This window comes from Halichoeres trimaculatus, unplaced genomic scaffold (genome assembly GCF_033239565.1).
Source record: "Halichoeres trimaculatus isolate MK-OKI-2021-1 unplaced genomic scaffold, fHalTri1.1 fHalTri1_scaffold_4, whole genome shotgun sequence".
Classification (NCBI taxonomy): domain Eukaryota; kingdom Metazoa; phylum Chordata; class Actinopteri; order Labriformes; family Labridae; genus Halichoeres; species Halichoeres trimaculatus.
This window is the reverse complement of record NW_027437182.1, coordinates 9,532,967-9,553,936: the sequence shown is the minus strand read 5'-3', so window position 1 is coordinate 9,553,936 and position 20,970 is coordinate 9,532,967. Positions and strand designations below refer to the sequence as shown.

Genomic DNA, 20,970 nt, shown 5'->3' with positions numbered 1-20,970 from the left:
AAAATCTCCACCACAAACAGAGAGCTGCTTCAACTTCATTTTAAAAGCTGCCTGCTGCCCCTGAATGCCTCCCTGTTTCCCTGTTTTGGCCAAGAAACTGAAACAAGAGAATGTTTGCTAATGTAATGACCAGCCCCTACACACACACACACACACACACACACACACACACACACACACACACACACACACACACACCTACACACACCTACACACCTACACACCTACACACACACAACAAAAACCCCAGGTTGAGTTACAAGCCTCCCACCCCTCAAGCACAAAGCACTCCCTCCACAGACATACAGACACACACCATGACGTGACGTGTGTGTTACCTGGCCAGCAGTGATACAGTCAGTGAAGGCACTCCTCCTGGAGAAGAACGTAAGGAGCTGCTGCCAGCGGGAGGAGGAGGTGGAGGGGACAGAGGAGGCAGGGGAGGAGGTGGAGGGGGAGGAGGTGTGGGGTGGTGCCAGTTCCTCAGAGGATCCCCGTTTGGGTCCCAGCTTCTGTTTGACTCCTAGCCCCGCCCCTTGACCCCCGGACGCCCCGCCTACCCGGGCACTGCGGGGGTACAGGGTGTTGTTTCCGAAAATATAGTTCATGGTCTCCGCTGTCTGCTCCTTCCTTTAGACAGAAGAGTTCATGTTGTAGCGCTCCTCCACTGCTTCATCTCTAGTTCCTCTCCTCCGTCACTCCTTCTCTCTTCTTCTCTCCTGTGTGTCGCTGTCAAACAACTTTCTCTTCTTCAGCTGAGGATTTTGTTGCAATTGTTTTTCCAAATTTGGTCTCCTCTTCTCTAACTATTATCTCTTTCTTTTCTCGTCAGCTCCCTCAGGAGTGAGGAGAGAGCAGCTGGCAGATGGGGAGATGAGGAGGAGGAGCTGGAGGAGGAGTTGGAGGAGGAGGTAGAAAGTACCGGGCAGGTAGACTGAGTTCTCTTAGAGTTGGAGCATCAGGCAGTCCATCAGGTTCGCTGCACATCCACACACTTGTTAATCCATAAGCCTGCTTGTCTTTGTTGTCCATCCATTTCTCCTTCATCCCATCTTCTCTCTATCCAGGAGAAATGTCCAACCTTCTCATCTCTTGTAGTCCAAATTCTCTTTCCTCTCCTCAGAAGAGACTGAGTGGGAGCGTGGGCTGAGCAAATGACAGGATATGAGGATTGATTATTTAAGGGAGTTCACTCTCTTCTCTCTTTTTTCTCCACCCCACCTCTTCTTCCTCCCTCCTTCCAGTCCAAGGAGATGACCAGTCAATCTCCCTGCTGTCACTGCACGCGCTCCCATCAAATATGGGAGGGATGGATAGAAGTAGAGAGATGGAAGGATGCAAGCGAGGAGGAGGAGGAGAGCATCTGAAGTAGGTGGATGGTTGGAAGAATCATTCTGCAACTCTTCTGTTTCTCTCCTCCCCTCCCTCCTACATCTGTGATGTCGCTCCAAGTCTCCCTCTCTCCTCTGGTCTCTCTCGCTCAGTAGAGTACATTATTCAGTCTCTCTTTCTCTCCCTCTGTGTTTTTTTTCAGTCCACCCCACCCACACACACCTCTTCTCTCCCCCTCTCTTTTTGTCTTTCAGCAAATTGTCTTCTCCAGTCTTTTAATGGAGCTGCAACCCGACGCCTCTCCCTCTCTCTCTAACTGTCAGATATCATTACTGGTACAAGCCCCGCCCACTACATTCCAGACAGCCAATGACATAACAGAGACCCCCCCTTTCTTCAAACACACATACACACACATATACACAACCTCAAACATGATGCCTGTTGCAGGTTATGGAGGTTGAAAACAGATGACTGCCACAGAAGTAGAAATCGAATGCTAACGGTGGCTAGACAGATAACATGGCTCTGTGTGTGTGTGTGTGTGTGTGTGTGTGTGTGTAGGTGCGCTTAAGTGTGTGTGTGGGAGAGACAGAGAGAGGCAAAGTGAAATAAGAGAAAGACGTTCACCCAGTTTCACCGAGTAACAACAATACACTCGGAGGCACGGTACCAACAGGTCTGCTTCTAATATGTGTGTGTACTTATTTGTGTGTGAGTGTGTGTGCATGTGTATGTATGAATCAGCTCCTGCATTTGTTGTTTATTTATGTGTACATCCTGGTGTGCTGTGTATATTTTTGTGTGTGTGTGTTGGTGCTGGAGAGAGATCTTCTCCTGAGGCTGATTCCAGACACTGCAGCACCAAGCGCTCCCACACACTCTCTCTCATGCTCACACACACACACAAAGATGCACATGCTCACACAGATATAAACACACACACACACACACACACACAAGGACCAACTCCAGAATGGAAAACAACAGGCTGTTGCTGGGCGCTGACTGGGTTGAAAGAAAAAGAGAAGAGGAGAGGAGAAAGTAGACGACCAGGCGAGGAAGTGTCCTCAGAGCATCTCTAAAGCATGGCTTAAAGGCCTCTAGGCTTTAGCATGCTATGGATTAGCTAGCCTGGTGTGTAGCTAGCTCCATCAGGTATTCCAGTCTGACCCTGCTTGCACTAACAAACCCACTCCCACACATCAAACCCCGCACATTTCATCAGTCTGAGACATACAGTTAGTCTGCACAGCTCTCCTCTGAGGATTAGCCACAGGTGGAGCAGGACCCCTGTCACAGCTTCTTCCTGTGTTTCCCTGGGAACTGTATCTATGGCAACAGCTTTCCGAGTCCTGAAATACACCTGGCACTGGCTGACTAATGTGTTGTTTTAAGATCTGAATAGATGTCACTGGGACTTCTTGTGCTTTGTTTATTTACTTAACATCAGAGACCCTGTCTCTTGTGTGACTGGGTGAGAGTGAAAGTGATTTCCAGAGCAGTGTCACAAGAATATGGCTTAAACCCACTTAAAAGCAGGATTTTAAGACTAATATATGTATAGTAATCTTAAAATCTTGCTTCTAATTTTTTTCCCCATAAAATTTAACTTACTGGCTTATCTGCATAAACAAATGCAAAGGCTACAGATATCAAAGTGCAAACTGATGAAACTGCAGTTTTGCATTTCCATAAAATGACTATATGGGGTATGACCAACATGCCTCATTCCAACTGTGAGGTGTGAAGCCAAAACCGCCATTTATTTTATGATAGGTACAACGTCAGAGATCCCTCGGGTCAGTACAGTCCACATATTATTATAAGTACTGATTCACAAAAAGTTAAATGATACCATGTTTAGTTAGCCGAACGCATCCTGGTGACTGTGAGAGAGTGGAAGAGTAGGAGATTTTCCATGCTGGACATGAACACAGCATTGCAAGGTTATAATTTGAAGATTAAACATGTTTAACTGAAAATCTTTTAGAGTTTGTTTAACAAATCAATATTTAATACCACATTAACACAAACAAAAGTACTGAAAATTGGAACCATTAAGTACCGATATGGATTGCCAGGTTGCCAGGTTTCAAAGTAAAAGGTTCCTATCTCTAATGGCTGAAGTTTTATGACTCTTGTGCCAGTATTTGTTGGTTTTGTCTCACTGTTTCGCCTCCTCTCTGCAAGTCTGGGACAGAAAACTTGACAAGAGCCCACATTAAACAAAAGAGCTACCAATCAATCATATTTCTACTAGTAGAAAAATAAATAAATAAAACTTAATTTATCTGAAAATTTGACAAGGAATAAAACTGCAAAATGAGAAATAACAACAATGACGGATACAATAAACCATTTAATTTTCAAGTTTGACCCTCATGCCATTTTTTTTTTTTACAATGGAGAGACACAGGGCTTATGACCTAAAGCCAGGCAGTAGAGGGAGCTCTTTGTCTTTTGTCTTCACAGTCAGTGAACACTTCATTTTATACATTTTGTTCAACATAAAGTCAACAGTCTACACCATGGCGAAGGCTGTAACCTATATCCAAGAAATTACTTACAGTTTTGGTACAGTTTTATACTCTTAATTAACTGTTTTCTTAATGCAACAATTTTATGCTAAGATACATTTCTGGGCATCAGAAAAAAACCCAGTTGAAGTTTGAAGCTAAATGTTTGCTAAATGCTAACCAAAGTATGCTAACATGCTCACAACAATAATGGTAACATGGTAATTTGGTGTGTTAGCATGTTAACATTAGTGAAGAAGCTTGAAACAACCTATGTTTCACAGTTAGGAGTTCCCTTCTTTTGGTAAATATCAGGCTACTAGCAAAGTTAGCGCTGGTTATCTTGAAATTAGCTGATAATGGAGCTCCATTAAAGGTTAGCAGTTCACAAATAGATGTGAATTGATTCTTCACACTAATGTCTCTTCAATTTTCCAGGTTTTGAAAGTTGTCAATAATATTTCAAGTTAGCATTTTTCAGACAATGATATTCCTAACTACTCCTACTCCTCCAAAAACACACGCTTAGTTTGTTTGGTAATTGTTGGCTAAAGTAATATGGTGGAAAAATGGACTATTCAACACAGGGTGGTAGAGCACTGCATTACCGCCCGCATAAGGCTAGCATGAATTACAGCTCTTGAAACATATCATTAGCATCTGCCAGTCAACCTTCAGTGTCAGTGTGTCTGCAGCAGGCCACCATAACAAAACACAATACAGAACATGTCAGCTGACACAGCAACAATCCACTGACACACTGTCCACATCACAACCCACCAAGCCTTCATAAGCCCACCCCACCCCCTCTTACTCTCGCTCCAGTCAAATGTCAGCCAGTGAATGCCAGCTTTATCAATATTTCAGGGCCAATTAAAGAAAAGCACACATCATACATGTTTAATGTTAAACTACTGAGGGAGACAACTTTGCCCTCACATCCTCCACAGGTAGGTTTGGCTACTGAGAGATAGCTTAGCACACAAATAGCTCCTCTTTTTAAACTGATCTGCTCTTTCTCCTAGCTGGCTTTGGTCCCACCACGAACTGACCCACAGCCTATTTATTATAAGTCCCAGTGCACAAGATAGTCTGGCACAGTAACCCAGTAACGATGCAGATACTTGAGGATGCAGGGACATAAAATCCACCTGAGAGTTAATCTCTGCTGAATCTAAAAGTGACTGTAAATACTGAACACAGATTCATAGAAAGTGTTTCATGGGCTACAACTGCACATTTCTACACAAACATAACTGACTTTTGTTGTCATTGTGCATTAGCTCTCATCTAACCTGAACATAGCTTTCAATAAAGCTATAATAAATATCCGATTTGTGTCCCATGAAAGAGGCTGAAGCAGCTGGAAGCGCTGTAAACCAGACGCCATACAGATCTATACTGCGGTCCATTCCAGTGGTACCTAACCGTTTTGGCTCCCCCCCAGCCCGTCCATTAGATCCCGTCAGATTCTGGTAATGCTCATTTTAAAGAGCGACGTCAGGCTCCCCTGGTAAACACTTTGCATATGGAGGAGTAGACATAAAGCACTGCAGACCAAGTAAAGCTAAGGCACAAGGAGTATTTCAATCGGCCGGGGCAAATATTAAGCCTCTCAGAAAATGTTTGTGGGTGGGCTGGATGATTTCCTTAGTCATGCAGCACAGACAGTTCTTTCCACTTTGTGTTCAAAGCAGCAGAAATTAAAATGATAAAATGGGCTACTTTTTTAATAAGAAAAGGTTATAAAAGCAAAGTTAGCAACTGGTTGTTTACATTTTAACATTGTTGAAAACTTGGCAGCTATAGAGAGATGGATATTTGTTAATAAGGATCAAGCTGTGTTAAAAATAGGTCATTTACTGCTGCCCAACAGAAGCATGTTTTATATTGAAGAATAAGAAGCTATATACAAACAAAGCATCTGATTTCTTTGCATATCAACATATTTTATGACTGCTTTAATTCAAAGCTAAAAAATGCTAGAATGTGTTTGCACTGAGCTCCATCTTTCACATTATAGCGTTTTTTCCCAAAAGATTAAGCATTCATGTACCTTGTAATGATCTCCAGCTTAACCAAAAGATGATCGAATACCAAGCATCGGAAGGTTTGTATAAGTGCAACAAGGACATGTTGCAATATTCGCCCACACTGTGGCTGAAAAAAGGACTGTATAAAAGATCTTTTTCCTCCTGACAAGGGCTGTCATGATTTTTTTTAAGATCACGATTAATCTCTAAATTTTAGCAGTTCCTCACGACTCACCACATTATCTATTTTCTATTATTTTGCATTTCAAAACAGTTTTTATGTCCACTTTAGATCCAAATCTTTCATAATGCTGGTTGGCTTGCAATCAGTTGTCAAGCAGTTGGCATCCTTTGGTTTGGCTTCATCACATCTTCATTGGTCCGTGCCAGTTCAAACATTATATATGTGCTCTGATAGGTTTTGTGATGCGGTTGGCCACAAATGTCGAAGTAGCCGCACCTGTTTGACACCAAGGCCATGTCCACACGTAGCCGGGTATTTTAAAAAATGAATATCCCCCCCTTGTTCGTTTTTAAAAATACTTCGGTCCGCATGCAGCGGGTCAATCCGCCAGCGAGTGCGGCTTGAGGCATGCCAAACCAATTATAGGCAGTATTTTCTAGACGTAAAACCCGTGTCAGCCAACCAGAATGAGCTCCTGTCATTCAGCTGTGACGTTTAAGAACCGTAAACTCTGTTTACCGGCGTCTACAGGAAACCATGAAACCAGAGTTTTCCAAAATCTCCACTTTGGCTGGAGGTTTTAGAAAACATCTTTTTCGATGACGTAAAACTGCGGTTTCGTGTAGACGACAGGCGTAAACGCATAAAAATATATGCATTTTCCTTAATACCCTGCTAGGACATGGCCCAAGAGCACGTCTCATCAACTGAGCTGTCTGGACTTCTCTGAGCTTGGTGTTCTGTAAGTGACACAAAAGTTGGTGTTTTTTTTTCATGATGCGTTAATTTTCCTTAACACGTCAATACTGACAACCCTAATTTTGGCTAAAATAATCTTGTATGTTTTGGAGCTGAGATGATGCTTTGAAGATCTCTGCACACTTAATACTGTACAACTTAAAATCTTACAATAATCTAAATAGCTCCACAAGACCATAAGTGTCCATCACACCAAGCTTAAATCTTGTTCAGTTTTTTTAGTAAAAGCTGTGAAGTTTGGCTTTTACCATTGGCTCTTTGGGGATTGAGTTTCATTTGAACCAGCATTAAGAGACAGTTTGAGGAACTGCAGTCTTTTTTTTCAGAAATGGGTTCATTTTTCAGTCTCAGAGGCTGCTTCTAGTTGAAAAAACATTTAATATTTCAGGTACCACAAGGGTTCCTCAAGGGACAGGCTGTTTTTGTGCTAGTCTAAAAAAAAGGTGGATAATCCATGCAGCAGGGTAAAAGACACAACCTCTAAAAATAATCACACTCTGGGAAAGTGATTTAAAAAAGGTTTGTTGTATGGCCTGGGTTTGGGTCTTACTGACTCTTGATTTCTATTACTGTATCAGCAGGAGGGGAAGGAGATTCATTGGGGAGGAGTGATTTTGCTGACTGACAGCATGATTAAAATCCAGCAACAAATCTGCCCCCTCTCTCTGTGTCTGCCTGCCTGTAATTCTCTCTTTATCCCATCTCTCGCTGCTCCCTGGCCCTCTCAGTCTTTCCTTCCTTCCTAATTATCTGCATTAGCTTAATGACTAAGAGGCACTATAGGGTCTCTGAGTGGACTGTATGTGTATGTGCTACTGTTTGTGTGCCATGGAGAAAAATGCAAGTCACTTTTTACTGTCTCCCCTCATCCTGTTACTGCAGCAGATATAAATTTTATCTGGACTTATTTAAGCAGAGTCAATTACACTGCTGCAGTGTTGGCTGTTTCTCCTCTCCACTCTACCCCAAAGTGTTTCACATGTTAATGCGGATAACAATGAGCCCTTCTATTTCTTTTATTGACTCACTTTACCAACACTATTCAGTCACCATGCTCCCTTTTTACCACTTTGATAAATTCACCTCAGTCAGATCTTATATTACAAAGGCAGCATGCAGCTGTGGTTTTTCTCCTGCCTGTGCTGCCTCCTGCAGTTTACACAGTGCAATTACAGCGTGACAAATATGATAAAAGGGCACTCTGAAATGAATAAATTTGCAGGCAGATTATAAATATCCAATCCAAAAAGAGGACAAACAGTCAAACAAGCATTAGCATGTTAAACATAATTCCACAGCACCACTTTATGCTCTGTATTAGCTTGCTCCAGAGAAGCAAAGCATGGAGTTCAAAGAGCAACATAAGCTGTGTTTGGTTTCCTGGCATGAGAAGATAAGTGCACACAAGGTCCCAGGAAAGCAAACTTATGCTGAACTATTTTCAAAAAAAGTAAGCATGCAGCAGAAGCAGTGTCTTAAAAATGATGCATGTAGCATTTCTTCACCACCAGATTGAGGATGTGTATACAAGGTACAAAAAGGACACACTGCGCATACACATACACACACTGAGACCTCTGACGCAGGAAAATTGTCCTTGAACAATGTACCGATACCAAAATGCTACATGACACACCATAAAAGTTTTCTGTGAGGTATTTAAGCTCAATGTCTGTGTTTCAAGTGAAAAAACTCCAACAGGTATAAGAAGTTGGGGGATCTGTAAAACTCGCACTGACAACAAATAAACAAATAAAGCCAAAAGGAAGCCCTGCATGCTCATAACCTGCACGTCAGCAACAACCACAAACCAAAACAAAGACGATATTACAACAGAACGAAGCTGTGAAAGCATGCAACGGGATCAGTAGAGAGGGTTACCTGGTAGTAGGCGTGGCTTTGTGGATAGAGGGAGGAGAAAGGCGGGGCTGGGACTTCGTTCAGCCTCTCTCCCTCTGGATGAGGCCACGCCTCGTCATCATACGGAACGTCAGGAGATTCTACCTACGATGTACAGACAGAGCTCAGCACCGTACAAGCACGCTGTGGCACACTAGCATGAAAGGTGGGTTGTTGTTTGATTCTTACTGCCTGGCTGCAAAACTTTCAGAATATTATTTCTGATGGACACTGGTTTTAAAGCTTGAGTAGTTGGCCACTGACACCAATGACCACTGTTTTATATGACTCAGATATTCAGACAATGGTTCATTGAAAAAACAGAAGGTAGTTCTAGCAGTAGCAATGAAGTCAAGATAAATAGTCTAACAATTTTTGATGATTGTTGTTGCAGTGTTGGCTGTGAAATGCTCTTTTTGTGTATTTGGAGTAGTGGTCAACCACTTATCAGAGGCCAGTATTGAAATTTTGGCCGGTCATTCATATCTCCCAGACTTAGCAGCATGTTTTTTAAGTTAAATGAAAACTTAAAAAAAATAGATAGCTAAAGTTTTCTACAGTAAACAAAGTTTTCCAAAGTTTCAATTTAACTGCAATAACTGTAATAACTGCACTGCTGATTGGCTGTTTCCCGAGCCATGACTCTGCTTGTAACCAATCAGATGGTACTGTGGGTGGAACAGTGCTGAGGACTGAGTAGTGGCTGCAGACAGCGGAGCGGCAGCATCAGAGCCGCAACAACGCAGTTTTAAATTTGTATTGGCTGTCGGATTAAACAAAAGGCTGATGCCGGTATGCCTCAAAATGCCAAATATCTGCCCGATAATCGGCCCGGCCGATAATCGGCCTATCCCTGGTAAAATGTGTACAGGGCTCACAGTCAGGAACCTCAATTACTATTTTACATATTTATGTGTGACAGTTGCTAATGGAGTACTCTGTTTTTTAGATGGAATGTCCAAAAGGTACATTTTAACAGATTGTTTTTTTTTGGTCTCATGAACAACTAATAAATCTGCATCAGTATTGGCCCTAGGAAATGATATTGGTTGAGCTTGTCCCATCCAAAGTATTTGCTTCATATACTGCCATATTTAGACCCTGAAACATCTGTGTGTACTTAAACAATTTCTCCTGTAAGATGAGGAAACTTCAAAATAGATGTTTCAGTTCCATCTGAGAGCCAAATCAAATTTTGATATTAACGTTAGCCACTGCTAGCTGTAATCAACTGGCATGATGTTTGTTTTACTTTATTTGTCTTATTTAGAAAATTGTTCATTCTCAGAACTGAAAATGACAAAACTGTCAAAAAATGGAGAAACAAAATGTTACATAAAATCAATTTTTACATTTCTGGCTCTTTGAAACATTTATATGTTACACTGAGATGAAACACAAAAGTGCACTCAAAAAATACAAGGAGCAAGAAATGTAAGTGTGTCAGTGATGGAGTGTGTGTGTGTTAGAGAGGTTGAGAGAAAGGACGGCAGAGACAGACAGACAGAGGGAGAGACGGGGGAAGGAAGAGAAGGGAACATGTACATGGGGAGACCAAGGTGGCAGCTCCATCTGTTGTACAGAAGCACGCCAGATCCAGCACCTGTGGTCAAACACACACATATGCACATGCACATGCACACACAGTATTTGGGAAGGAGGGATTCCCAAAATAACCTGAACACCCAAAGTCACCAGAAAACACAGGATCCTCGTCACAGGATACCAGCCAGGAGACACATGACTAATGAAATGAAGCTCATTTATGATCAGGTGTTTGCAGGAAGATGGGATCTAACAAGGAGCACAGCCTCAATGTCTTAAGATGCTCTTCCAGACACATAAAGAACAATATAGTGACATTAACCACAAGATGGAGCTACACACCAGCATTTCTCCCACCACAGTGATAAAATGAAGAAGCTTTAGTCAAGCTCAGGCTTCTCTGGCAGGCTGGATGTTTGGAGAGTGAGTGACAGCTGAGTCATCGCAGAGACAAACCAACGACAGCGTATAAACACTTGGAACTGACACACCACTTACACACACACAGACACACACTCCTCAGCTTTGACTGCCCGCAGGGTGCTGAGGGCTGTCGTAACTAACCCAGCAAACTACTATTGCCAACATATGAGAGGACTCCATTGCACAGACGATTTCAATGAAGCATTAACTGATGGTCATTCATGCTTGGATTTAGAAATGATTGCAGATCATTTGGATATGATGCACAGAAGAAGATTGGAAATGACAAAAATGGAGACTCTTTAAAATTTAAACATCCAGAATTTATGATTTAAACCATTTTTATGTGTCGGCTGTTTTAAGATCTTCTTGAGCTGTAAAAAAAACTGAGGTTTATTGAGGGAATGACTCCAGGGGCTAAAAACTGGGCTCTTTTGATCACCATCTTTAGTGCCATGTAATTTAAAGTGGCAGTGGAAGTTTTTATTCCCTTAATTTGCATATTCTTGTGTGATTTTTATAGACCATGTGCACAGTTATTATGCTTTTCCAGCCTACAATTTAGAATGCATTCATATAATTCCAGCATTAATAAAAGATAACAAAGACATGATGGGACACAATGAGGTGTGTATCACTGTGTGTTCACATCCAGACAGGCAAACCAGTGTGTGATTATTTGAGGGCATGCAACAGAAATTGTGTGCAGGCAGAACACAGAGACAGACGCAGTAATCTGCAGACGGATACAGCCAAATCAGCCAAAATAAAAAGATTCCCAGGCCACGCTGTGTGATGACGAGTGTGTGTGTGAGAGCGATAGTGGAGGGGAAAAGAAAGAGAGATAGAGACAGAGAGGGAGAGGGAGCCAGACGGGTGCAGACTGAGTGCAGAACAGAGATAGTAATGGGCCTCATTACTAAAAAATGGGACATCGTTCGGCTGAGTCCCCACATGCACACACTTCTGCAAAAGTATTCTCCTGATACAAAGAAAAGCTCTGTGCATAAAGGCAAATTCAGGCCGTATACTTGACTTCTAAGTACGCCCAAAAAAGACCTGTTTAACTCTGGAGCTGGAGTGAAAAGGCTTCCCCGCTCCTGACAGCACTCTAACTCAGAAAGAAGGTATCACTAACATCCTAAAAAAAAAAACCTCCATGCACCGCCATTAGCTTCAGATATGGTAGTTTGGACCGGTTTGAAGAAAATGAATGAACTTCTTCATGAGTTTAACTACTCTTTAAGGCTCTATATGTAAGAAAACTGTATGTTTTGCTCGACTTCATAATAATTTTACGAGTCATTAGCTGAGTTCAAAAGTTCCAAAGTTTCTCAAACAAGCCACAGAGTTCCTCAGCTAAAGAAATCAGTTATCAAATTGTAGTCATAAGCATCGCAAAACAAGAACAAACCAAAACACACGTTTGGAAACCACATTTTGGTGTCTGGTTTTTTGCAGTCTGAGTAGTATCTACCAATGGAGAGCAAAAGCAGAAGGAATGCATACTGCTGCAAGGAAAACCCAACTCCCATCAATGTTAATCTGATGATGTCATAGTCACCTCAACAAGATTAGCTGATAAACTGCTCTACATCAGAAACTTTAAGCTGTGCAACAAATTAATTCAAATCTGCTGTGTTGCAAAAGCCAATTGGAAGTTAGCACAAGCATTTTAAAAGTTACCTTTTCCTCAAAAACTTTGCCTTTTTACTTTTTCAATTTTTCTTTTTTTATGATGTTGGTCTTTCTGCAAACTCAAGACCCCCACTCTGCCAGTAAATCACAAGAAAATCGGTTTCTTTTGGAGTTTATATTGCTGAAGTAAGCCAGCACAGAAGCCTCTGTGTGTGTCTACTACTGAACTGAGATCTACCAGTTATTGAAACAGATGATTGAATGCTCACACAGGGGATGTAATAAACCAAGAAATGACAGCAGTTATGTTGCAGGTGTAAACACAGGATGGAACAGCCTGAAAGTTCTTTTCAAAACCGCCGGCTTCAGTCGACTTGATTTACTGAAAAAGTGCTATTCAATTCCCAAAGGCATAAAAATCACCTTGTCAGCAGATGATGACAGAGTGACTGCTGTTGGGTTTTGAGATTGGTTATATCATTTTCTGTATCAATAAAGCTGGCTTTTGGTTAGTATCTTTTACGTCAAATGCAGTATTTAACACTATTTCTATGCACACATACGTTTCAGTGTGTTTGGTGAGACTCTTCAATTCATCTGATAAAAGCTGTTGGGCTCTGGGAATGCTTCTCAGCAAGTCCTGCATCTTTTGCACTCCAAAGTCTACCACAACAAAAAAACAGACACCAAAATATTTAGAACACCATCATGAAGGAATTTTTGTTTATGGAAATTACTGATTGGTTGAGTTTTAATTTAAAATTCTGCTCTTTAAAATTAAGTTTGTGGTGCTTTTGTCATAGACTGTATAAAAATGGACAGAACAACAGCTCTCGCAAAGCAAAGCCAAAACTTTTTGCACACCCCCTGGTGACTAGCTAGGTTTTACATTCTGCCATATAGCGCATCATATAACTAATTCTCTAACATGGTTCCTGTCAAAGTATTTACGCCCCAATTTAAAAATAAAATAAAATAAAATAAATGTGATGGTTTTCAAATTACTTAAACCCTTGATTTCATTGAAAACAGTGCAACCATATCATATCAAATGTTAAAAATAAATTAACAAATTTATGTTCATTGTTTTGCCAGCAACACAGATAAGTCAGAACAAGATAGAATATGTTTATCAACATTTTGTATCCTCTCAGTCTGAAAAAGTTTGGGGCTGAATTAGACCAGTTTCTGAAGTTTGGAAAAGTAAAATATTTTTCCCATTCTTGCCTGATAAAGGATTTCAGTTGTAAAATAGTTCTGAGGTCCTCTTTTCTCTTTTGGGATGATATTTTTGTTTTCACGCTGCCCATCATGTTTTTTTCAGGGACTGCAGGCAGATCAGAGCCATGTTGTTGCAATATGTGAACTATTAATCTTACTGAAATTTTTCAGGCCCATAAAAGTGTGTTGCAGCACATATTACTCTAAAATCTGTACATATATAATTGCGTTATGGTTTTAAAAAAGTATTTTTTGTCACACAGCATCCAAACATTTTTGGAACTACTTTGCCAGTTCTGAGTTATTTGTGTTGAATAGATATTTGACTGTCTCTAGCAGCACCTTGTGTCATTGTAACATTTGTACTGATTTCTGACGCTTTAAATGTGTATTTGGTTGTTTGGAGGTGTATGAAGTTGGTCACTTGAATGCAGTATCAGTTTCTGTTCAAGTGGTATTTTGGCTTCACTTTTTCCAATAAGAGAACAAGAAGGAGTGATGTCCATATTAATATACAGTCAATAACATCCACACTATTGTTTGGATAAAGTCAGAGCTTATACGGCAGGGTCAACTATCTTAGTTAGCTTAATTTTCTATTCTTTTGGTGTGCAGAGAGACCAGGATTAATGACTGGTAAACAAAAGCTCACACAGTAAAATATGACTTGAAGCATGAGGCAGGAAGTGCTTATCAAATTAATATTTAACAAAAACCCACAATCTGCTCCTAATCTTAACCAAAGAGTGTTTGTTACTGTTACATAACCACATGTAGGATGTGAACTCTCTGCGGTGAAAGTAATGCGTCTTGTTCATTCCCACAAAACATAATCCAGGCTGTACTTACATTTCCCACAAAATGTTACCGTCCAAACGGATTAGTCGTGTTCAAACAGAGTTGGGATCAGAATTGAAACTCGCTCCCAAATTGATTTACAGAAAAACAAAAAAACAAGCAAGTCGCAATCTGTTCCGCTCTTCTGCTGCTGGTAATAGGTTGTTTACAATATTAATAATTTGTAAACACTGCAGGAAGCTCTGCTGTCTTTTCAAATATGATCAAAACTGTAACTGAAGTTCAATTATGCATGAATACGGCTGAAAAATGTATGAGATCAAACATGATTCAACAAGCCTCAGGGTTTAACCATGAAAAGAACAAGAGGTTTCCTAGAACAGAGATAATATCAGGTACAAACACACAGAGTTTGTCACCGGAGTTACTTTGACGTATGAATGACAGACACACAAGCAGCCTCAGGCAGAGTGTGTGTGTCTGAAACACAGACAGACAGGTAGACAGTGTTAGTAAGCACATGTGATGGGGAACAGATTGACATGGAAGTAGAGCGCACAGGCATGTGTTGGTTTGTGTGTGATTGTGTGGAAAAGCTGAATCCACAGAGGTTGGTTACCTGAGCGGGCGTGATGTGTGTGTGCGTGACGTATCCATGAACATGTTGAATCTGTGACAGCTGCCGCTCCGCCACCTGAACCAGCTCCGCTCCTCGCAGGTCACCACGCCGCCCCAGGGATCCATCCCTCCCAAGTGATCGCTCCCTGTCCCTCTCCATGGTCCCACTGTAACCTCCTCCCTCTCTCCTCCATGACCTCCCCTCCCTCCCCAAAGTCCCCCCATCCCTCCCCAAAGTCCCCCCATCCCTCCCTAGGGTCCCTCCATCCCTTCCTAGGGTCCCTCCGTCCCTTCCTAGGGTCCCTCCATCCCTCCCTAGGGTCCCTCCGTCCCTCAGCTCTCTGGCTACTCCCATTTGGTGCTGAAGGCAGTGGTGTTGGTGGAGTCTTGGGGCACCTGGTGACGCCCCTTCTTCTTCTTGACACCGATACTTCTACAGTTTGAGAGGAGGAGGAGGAGGAAAAGAAGGGGAGGAAACAGGATGGTAAAGAAGGAAAGGAAATGTCAAGGAAAATGGGATGGATGTGGTTTGACGGACGAGGATCGGAAAGCAGGGAAAAAGACATAAAAGAAAATAAAGCTTAGTTAAGAAGAAGAGCAGATTTAGTCAAGCTGGAAAAGAAGAAGGGATTAATGCATATCTACAAAGAGCAAAGCAGTGTGTGTGCGTGTGTGTGTGTGTGAGTGTGTGCAAGTTTATCAGTGTGTGTATGTGTTTGTATGTAGGCATGTGAAATGAGATGTACTTCCAGAGCTTCCTGCATCATGCATACTGTCTGTAAACACACACTCAAATGTATTAAAACACACACACTGAGCTTGAAACTGAAGATTTTTGGGGCAAAATGAGCAGCAAAACTGAACGAGGACAGTGAGAGTGAGACAAGCCCTCCGCAGGGAATCTCCTCTTCATCTTTCTATGCCTTCATCATTCCTCTTCCTCTCTTCCACATCTCTGACTCGCTCTACAGCGCGTCTCAGCATTTCCTCTCCCTCGTCTCCTTCCCCATTTCCCACGCACTCTCCTTCACTGCTCTTCTTCTTCTTTTAAAAAACATTATCTAATGTTTTTTTCTGCTTAACTGGACAGAGAACAGTGCTGAGAGTCAGCGGAGCCTCGGGGAGGAGGGACAAAGGCTTCCGAAGATAGTTTTTTGAAGAAGTCACCGTGGTTACTTTGTGAGCAAGGACATCCCTGAGTTTAACACTAAATGCAAAGGGACACACACTCCATCCAGGAGTACACAGACGAGGTGAATCCGAGTAAAATCCTCCATCCCTCTTTTAACAGTGTTTTAATTATCTGATAAAGAGCAGCAGACAAGTTGGAAGAGGATTTTTTAAACTTCCAGACAAATGAGATGTTCATTCTTTGATCATATCAACACAGAGATAAGAGTTTAATTTAAGCTAAGACACACAGCTAATATAAGGCCTGTAGTCACGAAACAACCAATCAGAGTGAAGTCTGGACGTACAGTTAAGTTTCCTGAAGGTGCAGGACTCAGGGCGTGACTTAAATCCAAGGTTAAAGGGACTCCTGTCACCTCATCAAAGTGAGAGTGTGTTGTGTGAAAAGCTTGTTTAAAGGATTTGCAGCACTTGCACGAAGAGGTCAATCGGCTGCTAACAAGATGTCAGCTTCAGTTTACTACAACTGAACAAGGACATGGACAGCTACATGGGATGAGAAGCTCTTAGAGTCAAACAACCAGCAAGTGTGACAAAGAAAATAAAATATTTCTTCTTAATTATATCTATAATCCAGGGTGTGTGTGTGTGTGTGTATGCAAAGTGTGCTCTGTATTTTCTAATTTTCTCACTAATATGGTCATTTTATGGTTGTCAATCACTGGTCAGTGCTGTGAAGCTTCCTATTAACAGTCCACAGGCCAGGACTGATGGAAATAGATGAAGTAAGTGTCTCTTTACTCTGCTGTGCTCTCCATCTGCAAAATTTAAAGATGTAATTATTTTCCTACAATACTGTCAGCACCCTGTCAGCTCAGTTCAAAGTAGAGATCTCCCTACTCCCAACAGATTTTTTTAACTTCCAATCAGATCTGATTTTTTTTTTTCATATGTTTTGCTGATACTGATCCGATACCTTCCTCTGATGAATCCCATTCTCCATTGGGTGATTCTGTTGTAAATAACAAATAATATTTGTCGTATCAAAGTGAGCCTTGTTGGTACCTCCTCGAGGAACACTCACTTTACAAATGTTGCAAGACGCTGATTTACAATCATTGCTTTCCCAAAGAGAGAAGTAGTCCCACACAGTGGACATGTTTGCAAGGTGGTTTAATTTACAGCAGCCGTAAAGCATGACAGTGCTGAAAACATGTGAAAACTGGAACAGGTCACAGATAAGATAACTGATTTTAAGCAAGTGTTTCTTTTTGTAGTATGGTTGTCTATCAGGTAGCTGCATGCTTTGGTGTACGCAGTTAAAACAATTTATGTGGAGAGCAAAAGCAGGTGGAATGCACACATCGCGGCTCCTATCAGCAGTGATAAGAAATAATACATATTTTTATCTCTAAACAGCTATAAACTTTAAACTTGACAAATCTGCAGAATTCTGTATTGATAAATCTCATCGACAACTATTGATCTAATCTCTGTTCAAATAATTTGCGTTGTAAAAGTTTCTCTTCTCTTGTGAGCACACAAAAAAATGTATTTCTTACTTTTTACACATCTTTATCATGTTCTTCTTATTTCTGCAAACTTAAGACCTCTAAATTGTCAGTAAATAACAACAGGACGGGTTTCTTTTTTAGGTTCCAAATGCTAGGAACTAACCCAGATTCAAAAAGATAAACAGGCGCTATCCTGAGGATGTGACGGATCAAGAAAGCAGACCATTTACATATCCACTGGCTACACTGGAATTACTGAAAAGTAATTCCCAAAGGCGCACACGTCCCCTCTCATCTTCAAACGATGATAGACGATAATCGCCGATGGGTTTCTTGTTTGCTTATAATGTGATGTGAATGTTGAAATCCCTTTGATGTGACAGACTTTTGTTGATTTTGTGATATCAGAAAAAAAAACAATGAGAATGCCCTCATTATATTTAACCAAACAAACTGCCACTCTTGGGTCTTTCTGTTTTATCTCTTCTTGCCTTATGATCTGAATCAATTATTTTAATGTTTTTTCTCACACCTTTGCTATAATAGAATGATGTACATTTAAGGAGAAGAAGGAACATGAGAAGAAGAAGCCTAAAGTAGAAAAAAAGTGTCTTATCTCTACTTTTTATGCATTCTCTACATCAGGTGTTAGGATCTGTGAGCTATAGAAAGGCTACAGGTTATGTCTAAAATGCACCATTTCAGATACAGCTCAGAAGCTTTGAGAGAAGATGGATGTACTCCCTCTGCAGAGAGCCAGACAGCCACACAGTGAGTCAATTTAAAATAACATCTGACCTATCTGACCCTTATGACATCTCTTTAAGAAGCCAACGGGGGCAGACCTTCCAGTGATCACTCCAACACTGTGGGGACTCCTAAAAGGTGGACTGTTTAGCAGAGGTTAAAGGGGTTGGAGCTGGCCTCAGGTCAGGGTCAGAGGTTCGGATGAGGGTTAGGCATGTGTGGTAATGATGACAGTTTTGGCAAGCTTCCAGGGGATGCATGAAAGCCAATAACAATGCCCTATTTCATGACTTATATTTAACTACAAAAAGCAGCGTGCCTGTGTGATTTATCATTCAGCTTCTTTCTGTGTCTCTGAATGAGTAACTACACAGCCTGCAGTCTTAATTAAACCGTCGTCTCAAGGGAGAAATTTAGACGTTTTGTTCTCAGGCCAAGGCTGTTTAAGAAACACGTGTAATGGCCTTTCCCCTGTCAGGAGGTATTTTTGTGACACACTTTAAGTGATAATGTGTCCAAAGCTGTGATTCTAAGAAAATACAGGACTGGGTATAGTTAGGCGCCTGGCATCCTCACAGTGACCCAGAGCTCCTCACGTTCTCTCAAAACAGTGGCAGTCAGTCCCAGTTTTACTCAGTGTTCTTTTTAGTCTATTAAAATCTGCCATTATAACAAGGGATTCACATTTCAAGCATTCATATTTTTCAATAGCAGTGGAGCTATTTGATGGTTATCCAAATATACACCCCTCTTCCGCAGGATGTCTCATTCTCTTGATGCTAATGCTTGTTTTTAACAAAAGGGCAAAGTTTACATGAAGACGTGTTTTTGAGTTTCAAATGGATTCCACACAGTTTTTTTTAATATTTGAAGAGGTCTCTGCAGGTTTTCCTAGTTCTAAATCTCACAGACTATGCCTCTTTTACTGAAATCTGATATCAGTGCTTCTTCTCTTTATTGTTGCTGTCTGTTAGAGCTTCAATCCCTGTGTCAAAGTGTACTACATTACAACCAGGCACATGTAAAAATAAAGGAAATAATTACTTTTGAGATGAGATAATAGTCGCATCACTTATCATGTGCAGCATCCAGCAAACTCCAGTCTTAAGACTTTAAGCTGATGTGAAGGAAAGTTTTGAAAACCACTGTTCCTAGTTCACTTTGCTTCAAAACCCATAAAAAGCTGAAACACCCCCACTCTAAAGCACCCATCTTTGTAGGCAAATAAACGTGTCCACAGCCTGGTAACGATACTGGTCTGAATGGCTTATTTCTTTGATTGCACACAGTGCAAGGGTCAAGGATTACCACTCATTCGTTTTTAAGATTTTAAGGTAACAAGTTTTTCATGACAAGGAGCACAACTGACAACTTGGCACCTGTGCTTGTGTGTTCCTCTGAAACTCATCACACCAGGTCTAATGACCAGCTTACACTCCACGTTCCTAGAGACGCTTTAAAGATCTTCTTTTAACACTCCAGCTCCATCTGCTTAGAACTCACTATTAAGCACTTTAAGTATGAATACACTGGTTTCTTTTGGTCATTTCAGATCCTTCATTTTAATCTTCATAACTGCTGATTATGCCTGTTTTAACTGACCTTATTTTACTATATAATTTAATGTTTACTGCATATGCTTGACATCTTTGTTAAATAAGGGCTTTGATCTCAATGACTTAATGAGTCTAATTATAGAGAACTGCTTGACACGCAGCACCGTAACTTCACTGATAACACGAGGGAACAATCTGAAAAAAAAAAAAGTCTGTTGAGTTAGATTTTTATGATGATTAAAGCTAAAACTGGCATGCTGATTCCAAAATTGCAGTCAGATTTTTTCTAGCACGTCATGTTTTTTCTCCACAGTTTACCCTCCAGAAAGCAGAATTTCACTGATTTGCTGTAGTAAGACTTGCCAGCTGGTTATAAGTGGACTCATCTACAGCTACGTGGCAGCTTGTTTGTGCAGTCACAGTTGAGACAGTGTGGTGAGAGGTGTGTGCAGCTCCCAATAGATGAGTACGATCAATATCTGCAAACAGAAAGCTAGCATAGTAGGAATTAAGAGGACTTGTGCTGCTTTTCTCTCAAACTTGTAACCATAGGCATACTGTTGTTATTTCTATTTGGGTTTATGCTGTTTTTTGGTTTTCAAAGCTTGTAACTATTCCATCTTAGTTTTTTTTTTATTTTATTTTATTCACATAGGTATATATTTGGTTTCTTCCAGATCATGTCTGCTCCTGTAGCGCCTCCAGTAGCCATATCCTTTGTAAAAACAACATTGCAGTCATCAGTTTCTTTCATATTTCATTGTACATCAGTTTTTGAAGATTTTAAAAAAAAGCAGATATCTGTTAAGTAAAGTATTTTTCATATTTTTAAGAAAACAGAGATTGTATAGTTCAAAAACTTGACGTGATAGAACAAAACCAAGATCAGTTTTGGATTCCACACCAAAAAAATTAGATAAAAACAGCTGTCAGACCTGACTCAACAAAAGTTGTGTTCCCCAGTGTAATATCAATCTCTACACTCACCAACAGGATAAATAAAATGTAATGGTAGTAAATATAATGTGTTTTACAATCAAACCAAAGTTTAGC

At 40.9% G+C, this 20,970-nt stretch overlaps 1 protein-coding gene across 5 annotated transcripts in view; it reads right to left on the bottom strand.

The window, feature by feature from the left end:
• LOC141789549 (discs large homolog 1-like protein) overlaps nucleotides 1-20,970 on the bottom strand; it is a 134,519-nt gene that overhangs the window by 77,300 nt on the left and 36,249 nt on the right. The window contains exons 1-2 of one of the 5 annotated variants that reach the window (XM_074669016.1): nucleotides 14,971-15,170; nucleotides 8,709-8,831 (exon numbers count right to left, since the gene is read on the bottom strand). The exons of 2 other annotated variants lie outside the window; for them this stretch is intronic. In XM_074669016.1, the coding sequence (XP_074525117.1) occupies nucleotides 8,709-8,831; nucleotides 14,971-15,129 (282 nt within the window). In that variant the 5' untranslated portion in view covers nucleotides 15,130-15,170. Of the gene's footprint in view, nucleotides 1-338; nucleotides 1,540-8,708; nucleotides 8,832-14,970; nucleotides 15,172-20,970 lie in introns of those variants that run through there. 2 more of the 5 variants (XM_074669018.1, XM_074669017.1) reach the window with 2 other exon arrangements.